Here is a 10617-nt window from a genome sequence, read left to right as displayed (position 1 = left end):
TCGAGGTGCTCCCTTTTTAATGTGGGGTAAATCATGTAAGTTAAAGAGGAACTTAGGAGAATTTTTTAAGGAATAACAGTTTCAGGTAGGCAATTGTAAGGAAGATCACGATCATGCATGCCAAGGCCACGTGATTCCTCCACAGGCCCCAAGGTGAGAGATCGATGCCCTGGCTTTCCAGAAATTCTTCGCCAGTACATCTGAAATTCAACAGAAAAAGAATATGACTTCATTCTTAGCATCTGTCAAACTTCACTCAATATATTCACTGTTCCTTTAAAAAGCCTACAGGTTACCACGTCTTAAATACCCATCCCTTCGTTTATGACAGAAAACAGTTTGGGAGGGTTTTTTGGTGGGTGGGTGGGTGTCTGTGTGTTTTAGCTTTATAATTCTGTTTTATTGGGATGTGACGGGGGCCCACAGGTCAGCCATATGCATCGTAAAAATATACAGAAAACAGTCGTTGAGTGCTTACTGCTAGATTCTGCTAGATACTGTGAAGCCTATGATAGTTTAGGTAATCCCTAAAACAACCCAAATTTAAAAGGTGAGGAGACTAAAGTTTAAGGAACTTGGCGAAATTTACAGACTCGTACTTTGAACCAAGTTGCCAGCCTCCCCGAGTTCACTTGTTTCCAAGTCTACGATGCTGCTCTCCTCAAAGGGCAGAAACATTCATCAAGGAATTTTTCACTAAACACCTGATGGGGAAAGTCTCAGCTTCAGCAGATGGTATCTACGGCCCTTACAAAGATGATCAAAGCTCTTTATAGAGCTTATTGCCCACAGATCAGCCGTACGAAAGAAACACAGGCTGCGAGTTCTAAAACCAGGGAAAAAGCCTTAGTGGGGCTGGAGCAGAGCAGGATGGAGTAGCCCTGACACAGATTCGAAAAGGACCTGGTATTAAAAATACCCGGCACAAGCGTAACTATCGCCTGGTACCATTTTTGTGCAACTCTTGGAATTTGGCAGTTAAAAAAAAAAAAAGTTATACCCAGACCAAAAGAAAGGGAGTGGGCAGGATGAAGAAAGCTTCTCTTCACAGAGGTTTTCTGGCAATACTTCTAAATAGCAATTTGTCCTATTATTAAGAATTACTTCTGTTCTACTTGAATATTCATGAGAGTTAGGCTACCAGCATTCTCTTTCCTCTCATTAATCAATGTATCAACATCACACCATTAACAGCCATCACTGAAAAGGAAAGTGTTGCTCAATTTTAAAACAACACGTCTAATTGGATTAAATTCTGCATTTTTGTTTATTATACAAAAAATGGGATTTCCTTCTCTGCTCACTGAAATATGTGGTTCTTTCTTTAGAGGAGACATCCTTTAATAGGGAGTATTCCAAGTCAGTTAAAAAAAGAAACAAAAGAAACCTGTGCAGACTTTGATTTCATGTTGTCTCCTAACTGCAGGAGGAAGAGGCATGAGTCAGGACTGTGCAGGAAAATGTTCACTCTCCCCAACTCCTGCTGCCCTTTCAGCTCTTACTGCCATGGGTTGAGCTCACAGGAATTGTAAGTTCATGGCATACACTTCGTATAATCCGTACAGTTCTGATACTGTTAAGGCCGTGCTACAAATATCAAAGCAGCTCCCTTCAAACTCAAATGTTCTAAAAAGTAAAAACTCAAACCCACAATCCAAACTGCAGAAGGATCTTTTCAAAGTGCCCCAAACAAACAAGTAACACATAAGAAACATTTCTCCAACTGAAATACGATTTTGACCGTAATAGAATACCTAGGAGTTGTAGAGCACTTTCACGTGCATTAGCGTACAACCCACTTTATAGATGAGAACATCCAGGCTCAGAGAAGTCAGTGTCCCTGAAAGGACTCCCCAGCTCTAAGCCCAGTGGTGTTTCTGCATCACACCACAACAGTAAGCAAACCCATTAAGACACTGAACGCAAACTCACGTTGCATAGCTACAGGTACTGTTTGTTGTTACATTGAGTCCTGGGCAGAAGTTTTGTCCCAAAAATTCATTATGCTGCAAAGCCTGTAACACAAGTGGGAACAGGGCAAGGAAAATAGTTTTAAATTTCAGAAAGTTTCCAAAGAATTATCACAATCACATCCTCTGAGTTTAATCTCTGTTGCTATTTCTAAAAACAAACCAAGCTTCATGTTCACAGTCTTTGTCACACCAAAGTAAGTAAAATTATTTTTCCTGGCAATCAAGAGGCCAAGGGTTGGGATTCTGGCTCTAATACAAAAGCCAAGAGGAGAGATCTCTGGCTATATTATCCCACAGTTCTTTCCTTCTTCTCTCCCCAATTTTATAACCCCATAAACACTATAATTAAAATGATACAGTGGGGGCTTCCCTGGTGGCGCAGTGGTTGAGAGTCTGCCTGCCGATGCAGGGGACACGGGTTCGTGCCCCGGTCCGGGAAGATCCCACATGCCGCGGAGTGGCTGGGCCCGTGAGCCATGGCCGCTGAGCCTGCGCGTCCGGAGCCTGTGCTCCGCAACGGGAGGGGCCACAACAGTGAGAGGCCCACGTACCGCAAAAAAATAAAAAAATGTATTCTAGGCTCCCATCCTCTCATTAATTTCTTTAATGAACTGAAACACTGTATTTTTTTATATCAATTAGTAATCTTTGTCCTTTACTCTGAGTTATCTCCCCATCCTTCACCTCCCTTAAACAACAGGGCGACTGGAGAAACCCCAGGTGATTATCAAGGTGACCCAAGGCTTAACAGGAAGCTCTCCTTCATTGTCCTAAAAGTTGCACAGCCCGTGGCTGGGGACATGAGATGCTTGGGCTTTACTCTGGTTGTTCCCAGCAATGGGCACAATGAACCAGTCAAAGCGACAGACAAGGAGAACATACCGCAAAGCCATATCGAGGAATGCTGAAGTACTGAAGCCATGAGAGCCAAGGCACAACGGTTCTGAGATTTACCAACAGCCCTGAAAAGATCTACAAAAAACAAGTACCAAGAATCAGAACTGGTGGAGTGATTTCATGAAGAATTCTAGCAAATACCCTCCTTAAGTCCCCGACGGCCTTGTGAACACTTCTGCCTTGAAATCCCTTCCACTACTCTGAAGACTTACCTTGTCCTCTTTGTATATGTGTATCTCTCTAGAGCCGAGGCTGTTTAGGGTTCTAAAGGAATAACGATGTACATTTTAGTTAACTGGAAGATTTTTAATTGTTGAGGCTTTTACTTGCTCTGTAACTGCACACAGTGGAAGGTCAGTAAGTACTGACTGCTCTAATGATACAACCAACTATATGTTCCCACCAATAAACACACCCGAACATATCCTGAGCGCCTCATGCCCCTATTTCCATTAACACAGTAATATTTACAAGGGTTTGCATTCTATCTCTGTGTGACTTTAGGAATAATTTTGGGTTCAAAATGCATGCTTAAAATAACCCAAAGACTGGAACTGGTACACAGCATAATATGGTAAAGCACAGCATAAAATATGGTCAATACCTTCATTTAAAGCTACCAAAAAGCAGTATTACAATGGAAATTCCAGGAGGGTCTGCTCCAGCAAGAGATGGCTACATGAGAAGAGGTTCACGTAAAACATCTCCTAACTGGCACAAGGCATGCTGGGATGGGCATAACAATGACAGTGTTCCTGTTGTGACTACATAGTTTTAAACTTGACTTAACCAAGTGCTCAATACATAAGACAGCATCTCTGAGTAAAATACGGTCTTATGACTGGTTTATAAAGTTCTATACACAAACCCTTAAATAAAAACAAATCAAAGCATCTAATATATCAAATGAAACATTTTTATATTTGAAGAACATCTTATTTATTAGATGACATTATAGAAAATACACATAAAATTGATCACTTTCTCAATACTGTTTAGACTGGTACTTTTCAAACTCAGAAATGGAAGAATTCAACTTTGACAAGAGTTGGTGCTAATTACCTACCTTTTAAAGACAGGTACTGCTACTCTAGCAGAAAGGGCATGTGGATTAAGTAAATAGGCTACACATTCCTGTTTACTTGATGTTAGTGGGGAAATGTGATAACTGGTTCCCTTCACCTATTGAATCACCTTTGTGCGTGCAAAATGTAGGGCTGTGGGGACTTCCCTGGTGGCGCAGTGGTTAAGAATCCGCCTGCCAATGCAGGAGACACAGGTTCGAGCCCTGGTCCGGGAAGATCCCACATGCCGCGGAGCAACTAAGCCCATGTGCCACAACTACTGAGCCTGCGCTCTACAGCCCGCGAGCCACAACTACTGAGCCTGCGTGCCACAACTACTGAAGCCTGCCGCACCTGGAGCCCATGCTCCGCAACAAGAGAAGCCACCTCAATGAGAAGCCTGCACACTGCAATGAAGAGTAGCCCCCACTCGCCGCAACTAGAGAAAGCCTGCGCACAGCGACAAAGACCCAATGCAGCCAAAACTTAATTAATTAATTTAAAAAAACGTAGGGCCACGTGAGGTTAGGATTAAATAGCTGTTTAAAAAAGGTAAACAGAAATATATTGACATAAAGGAATGTCAGGAACCCAGAAAGGAAGGGACCTAGTACTGGAATTGTTCAGTATTTTTAAAACACTCCTTTTCAAAATACTGGAGGGACACAAGATAGGCCCATGCCACATGCTGCTGCTTTCATGGAACTAAGTTCCTCCCTTGCTTGGAGAGTAGTTCCTCCAACCAAACCATCTCAGCGGCCAGTTAAACAAGCCAGCAGTTCTCTCACACCAGCAGGGAAGTCAAACAATGAGCCTGTCATTTCTACAATTTTTTTAAATTTGAAAAATCAAAATTTTTCTGGTTTTTAAAGTTCCAGTCGATCAAGCTTTCACGATATGTCACCAAGAGGCATCTTTTTAAAGCTCATCGGTAACAACATGTTAACTAAGGTCATAACAACTATCTTAGAACAGTAGCAAAAAAGGCTGGGTAAGGTGAAGAAAAAGCTGGTACGTTCTCTAATGATATAAACTATACTTCAATATACGGCCTCCTTAAAGCAAAAGGATTTACAGAATCCTCAAGCAGGTTTTACAGGATAGGTGAATCCGGGGGGAGAACAAAGGGAAATAATTACGTCTCAGGGAAGCACAGTTCATACTCACCATCATAAACACAAAAGAGATGGTCATGAGAAGCGTTGCTATGGATACCACGCTCTGACCTGCTGCTATGGCCAGTGCCATTGAACTGGCTGAATAAGCCACCATCATCAGGGTAAACATCATGACGAAGAAGGCCTCCACCTGTGGTTTCAATCCTTAGGGAGCAAAGAGGGGGTTAATCCAACTGTCTACGTCAGGGTGTATTGTTATTGTGCAAATAACACTATAATATTTTGAGAAACTAGTATCAGATGGAAAAAAGTCCATCCTCTATCCAACCACCCTGGGTCACCACTTTCATTGTTCCCCCCGATATAACTGTAGGAAGCTATATGCTATATGCAGTTTTCTTTTTTTAAAAAAATTTATTTATTTTATTTTTGGCTGTGTTGCATCTTCGTTGCTGCACGCAGGCTTCCTCTAGTTGCGGCGAGCGGGGGCTACTCTTGGTTGCAGTGCACGGGCCTCTCATTGCAGTGGCTTCTCTTGTTGCGGAGCACGGGCTTTAGGTGTGCAGGCTTCAGTAGTTGTGGTGCACGGGCTCAGTACTTGTGGTGCACGGACTTAGTTGCTCCATGGCATGTGGGATCTTCCCAGACCAGGGATCGAACCTGTGTCTCCTGCATCGGCAGGTGGATTCTTAACCACTGCGCCGCCGTGGAAGTCCTGCAGTTTTCTTTTACAGGCTCACTGCATAAGCACTTTTCCACGTAACACTCATGCTTCTTTATTTGTAATTATTAACCATTTCTGAGTGCCTGAGGTGGAGAGCTGCAGGCAACACAACTGGCCAGCATTCTACTGCCTTCTCTTCTAAGAAGGAAACTTGCCAAGACCACATTCATTTTACCTAGACATCACCACATTACTCACTGTTTGTTGTAAATGTATTAGTGAAGATACTGGGAAGGTCAGGATTACACGCCTTCCCAGTGGTTTTAAAATCTGGGGGACGTGTCCATAATCCAAGTCTCCCAAGACAAATCACCCTGTAACTCTGGGACTGAGGACGGGGTTAAATTAAGTTTCATAAAACTGCTCTGTCAACGAAAATAGGCTCCTACTGTGGGTCATACAAAAATCTGAAGATTTTGGAACAGCCATAAGAACACCAGTTAGGAGTCTGAGGATGTAGGATCTATGCCTAATTCTTTACGACACACCTCTTATTTGTAAAATGGAATTTTACACTCAATGAATAGTGCTTTGTCAGAAAAGAAATATTTCTGGTGCATGTGTATGTGAGAAATATATGGAAATTCTGATACAATGAGCTTGGGGTGTAGTCTAAACACACGGCATAAAAAAATCAATCTGTCTACATCTATCGAACAAATATTTTTATTACCAGAAGTCACTATCTTTCATTATCTTCATACACACACACACACACACACACACACACACACACATATAAAAATATAAATAGATAAGTAATAAATATCCCAGCTCCAGCTCCTCCAACATAGTGTCAAATAGTTTTAGGAATTATTTCCATGTTTGTATATGACACAGAGTATCTCTGTTTATAAAATATAGTTTTATAAATAGTTTTAAAATTACTCTGGAAAAAGTCTTGCAAAAATCTCCTCAGAGAAGAGTTATTCCAGAGCATACGTAATGAACAGATGCTTCCTTATCTCAGGACTTGATTTCCAGTTCTGAGAACCAAAGCACGCCTGCAAAAAGTCCCCTCACATCCAAGACTAAAAACACATACCTTTCGTTTCACGGCTTACCTAACAGGAAGTATGTTATACTAGTAAATATAATACTTGGTAACATCCTCATGGGGAGTAAATCAGATAACAGTTTTCCAAAGAAGTAAGATGACACTCTGTAATATCCACTGATATATTCATGTCTAAAAACAAAGATTCACATCACACATCCTACGTTAGTTGAAGAAGGCAAAGGCCAGAAGATTAGACCACTTGGCTATACCTATTTCTGCTGCCACCCTGGATCTAAGAACTACAGCTTCCACGTCCTCGAGGCTAACCCACCACCCTTCATCCCCGTCAGCGCCAGGCGCATCTCACGTGTGCGCCTCCCCTGGGACATCACCCCCCAAGGCTCTGTGCAGTGACCCCTCTTCTCATTGCGTAACTCCCTCCAAATGCCGGCCGGTTCGCCCTCCTAACACACACGCCAGGGGGATGGGTCCTGCATCGCCTCCCTCTCTTCCGACAGTGGCTCTCCTTGAAGGCCAGCATGTCTGAAGCGGATCTCAGCGGTCACAGAGGCTTTTCTTTTTCCCTGCTTCTAATTATGAAGAAGGTGGTGTTGCTATTCTCCGAGCCTCAAATGCAGCTTTGGGTCACTAATCTGTTTTTACTTCTTCCACTATCATGATAAACAAAAGAAAACGGTACTTCTTTCCATGATCATGCCTGCCCACCACACACCCCTGTCAGCTCTCAAATCCTCTTTTCTTCCCTCTGAAGTTCTAGATCCCTCCTCTTCCTTGTAAATCCAAACTATTCCACCAAGATCTTCATTCTTCCCCTCTCTAATGATTCCTTTATGCAACATGTAAACACGCAAATCTCTTCCAACTTGGAAAAAAACAAGAAACAAAACAGCCCACCTTTATTTTAAGGCTGTCCTCTGGCCCTTCCGTTCTCCCTTCCACTGAGGGCTTGGTCTACATCCTTGGTCAACTTTACTCCTCAACTTGAATTTACTGTTCAGCTCACTACCTTCTCTCTACCAAGCCCCTCAAGCTTTCCTTGTGACAGTCATCATGACTTCTTCCTTTTCAGCCGCTTTATTCCCTGCTTCCTCTGCAGCAGTGGATTCGCGGGCTAGGCCCTGAACTCGAAACTCCTTTTTCCCTTGGTATCAGGCCCCATGTGCTCGTGATTCTCCTCCCAGCCTCTGAGAGAACACTGGTAATCCCCAAGAACAAAGCCATGGCCTGATTCTGGATATGACCAGTTTGACCAGCAGCCCCCTTCCTGAAACAGAGACCTACTCACATAAAGAGCTTCTTCTCGACCACCAGGAGCTCCACGGCCGACACACTGCTGAAACACTGGTTGGTGGTCAGGAAGAAGAGTACCCCGGCTCTGCGATGAGAGAGAGGGAACGAAAGCACTGCAGTCAATTAAACATTCTTAGGTCCTTTTCCTACCTGCAAAACTCTTCCCTCGAATGATATCTTAACACATTAAACAAACGACTCTTCTGGTTGAAACTGAGAGGGAAGCATGAGCCCCATCAGGTCACTCCCTCACCCCTGTGTCTCCACAGTGATACCCCTGGGACTCCATATAGCACAGTTTGCAATTCATGACCCAGTTTGCTACGGACTGAATTGCGTGCTCCCCAAATTCCTGTGCCGAAGCCCTAACCCTCAGCGTGACGGCATTTAGAGATGGTGACTTTGGGAGGTGGTCCGGTTTAGACGAGGTCATGAGGGTAGGGCCCTCGCAATGGATTAGTGCCCTTAGGAGAAAAGGGAGAGACATCAGAGCTTGCTCTCTGCCATGCAAGGACACAGCCAGAAGGCAGCAAATCAGAAGAGGGCCCTCTTCAGAACCCGACCATGCTGGCAACCTGATTCCCAGAACTGCGAGAAGTGAATTTCTGTGGTTCAAGCCACCCAGTCTGTGGGTCTTTGGCCCCGTCTATGGCAGCCAAGCTGACAATTACATAGGCCATAAAAATACCATCACCCTGGATTTTAACTAACAAAATGCCAACTGCAGCTCCTAATGTGTGAACAGAGAAACAGGGAGCCAAATACAGCTTGCAAAGGTTAAAAGCCGCTATTAGCCACTTCCTTCAAAAGTGGAGTAAAGCAGAAACTACGACGAGGCGAAATGAAAGACTGTGGAGGGACATCTTATTGTACACATCCGCCTCACCACCACCAGCACAGCCTTGATAGTCTCCTTGACCACCCACTGCCAATGGGGTTTCTTTCCAACGGGCTCAAAAAAAAAACACCCCAAAATAATGCTCATAAAGGAAAAACTAATTTGTGCACCTATGAGAAAAGGAAGACTATTAATGCTTCTCTCTCAGTAAAATAACTGAAGTTTAAAAAGGAAAGTACTCAGTTAATCTACACTTCGACAGAAATATGAATTTCATGAAAGCATGCCCACAGTCCTGAAACACTGTTGGGCTTTCCTTCCTAACCTAATGATTTAATTGACATTGAGGATGTGAGTTGAAACGAAAAGAGATGAGGCAGCACATCATTTAAATGACACACAAATAAGAGAATTTTTAAAAATGTAAACCCAAGTGTATAACCCTCTAAAAAAAAACAGAGTCCACAGACACTCAGTAATTGGTTTTAACACTCCCTCCTCCCAAAATAAAGAACTTAAGGAACAGGCTGTTTTAAAAGTAAATGTTTAGGGACTTCCCTGGTGGCGCAGTGGTTAAGAATCCGCCTGCCGGTGCAGGGGACACGGGTTCGAGCCCTGGTCTGGCAAGATCCCACATGGCGCAGAGCAGCTAATCCCATGAGCCACAACTACTGAGCCTGCGCCCTAAGCCCACGTGCCACAACTACTGAAGCCTGCGCGCCTAGAGCCCGTGCTCTGCAACAAGAGAAGCCACCGCAATGAGAAGCCCACGCACCGCAAGGAAGAGTAGCCCCCACTCGTCGCAACGAGAGAAAGCCCGTGTGCAGCAACGAAGATCTAATGCAGCCAAAAATTTATTTATTTATTAAAAGAAAAGAAAAAAAAAAGAATCCACCTTCCAATGCAGGGGACGCGGGTTCAATCCCTGGTCGAGGAACTAAGATCCCACATGTCTCAGGGCAACTAAGTTTGTGCGCTGCAAGTACTGGGCCCGCGTGCCCTGGAGCCCACGCACCACAACTAAAGAGAAGCTCGTGCACTGTAACTACTGAGCCCGTGTGCTCTGGAACCTGCACACCACAACTCGAGGGAAGCCCATGCACCACAATGAAGAGTCCGTGCACCGCAACTAAAGATCCCGCATGCCACAACTAAGACCCGACGCAGCCAAATAAATAAGTAAATAAGTAAATGTTTATACAATAAATAAATGGAAAAAAGCCAGGCCTATAATGCAAGCAACTATGCTACTTTCTGCACACAAATAAGCCTAATATCAACATAAAAGCTAATTTCAGAAACACAGGACATGGCAACAATTCAGCTCAATTTGTTAAGTGTTACATCTAACGGTACAATAACGTTCATAAAGATTTTGAACTAGTACATAGTGAAATTCCTCCTAAATCATAAGATAATTTATTTTACACTAAACAGATTTTATTGTTAAAGAATTTAATGTATTCTAGTTCTTTTCAAGGTGGTAATTCATGTCTGTAATATCTGCTTATTGATGCAAATATTCTTAAAATATCTCTTCCCTCAATATACATTTATTTGTTTCGCTATCTCCACAACTCTGTAAGGTAGTTGTTAGGTCAAAGAAGCTCATATTCCACACATCATTATACAGGTTAGAGAAAGAACAAAGAGAGCATCTCCCTGGAATAATTCATTCCCACGAAAAGAGAA

The 10617-nt window shown here is 43.3% G+C and overlaps 1 protein-coding gene across 9 annotated transcripts in view; it reads right to left on the bottom strand.

Annotated features, from left to right (window-relative positions):
* Positions 1 to 10617, bottom strand: part of ABCG2 (ATP binding cassette subfamily G member 2 (JR blood group)) — a 133152-nt gene continuing 122535 nt past the window's right edge. For all 9 annotated transcript variants that reach the window (XM_079920882.1, XM_079920884.1, XM_079920883.1 and 6 more), the window contains 6 exons: positions 8083 to 8172; positions 6841 to 6965; positions 5102 to 5256; positions 2856 to 2945; positions 1933 to 2015; positions 1 to 200 (listed from right to left, as the gene is read on the bottom strand). In XM_079920882.1, the coding sequence (XP_079777008.1) occupies positions 53 to 200; positions 1933 to 2015; positions 2856 to 2945; positions 5102 to 5256; positions 6841 to 6965; positions 8083 to 8172 (691 nt within the window). In that variant the 3' untranslated portion in view covers positions 1 to 52. The remainder of the gene's footprint in view (positions 201 to 1932; positions 2016 to 2855; positions 2946 to 5101; positions 5257 to 6840; positions 6966 to 8082; positions 8173 to 10617) is intronic.

The sequence above is a fragment of the Stenella coeruleoalba genome, assembly GCF_951394435.1.
Source record: "Stenella coeruleoalba genome assembly, chromosome: 4".
Taxonomy (NCBI): Eukaryota; Metazoa; Chordata; class Mammalia; order Artiodactyla; family Delphinidae; genus Stenella; species Stenella coeruleoalba.
The sequence above is the reverse complement of the archived record's forward strand: the minus strand, read 5'-3'. Positions and strand labels throughout refer to the sequence as shown.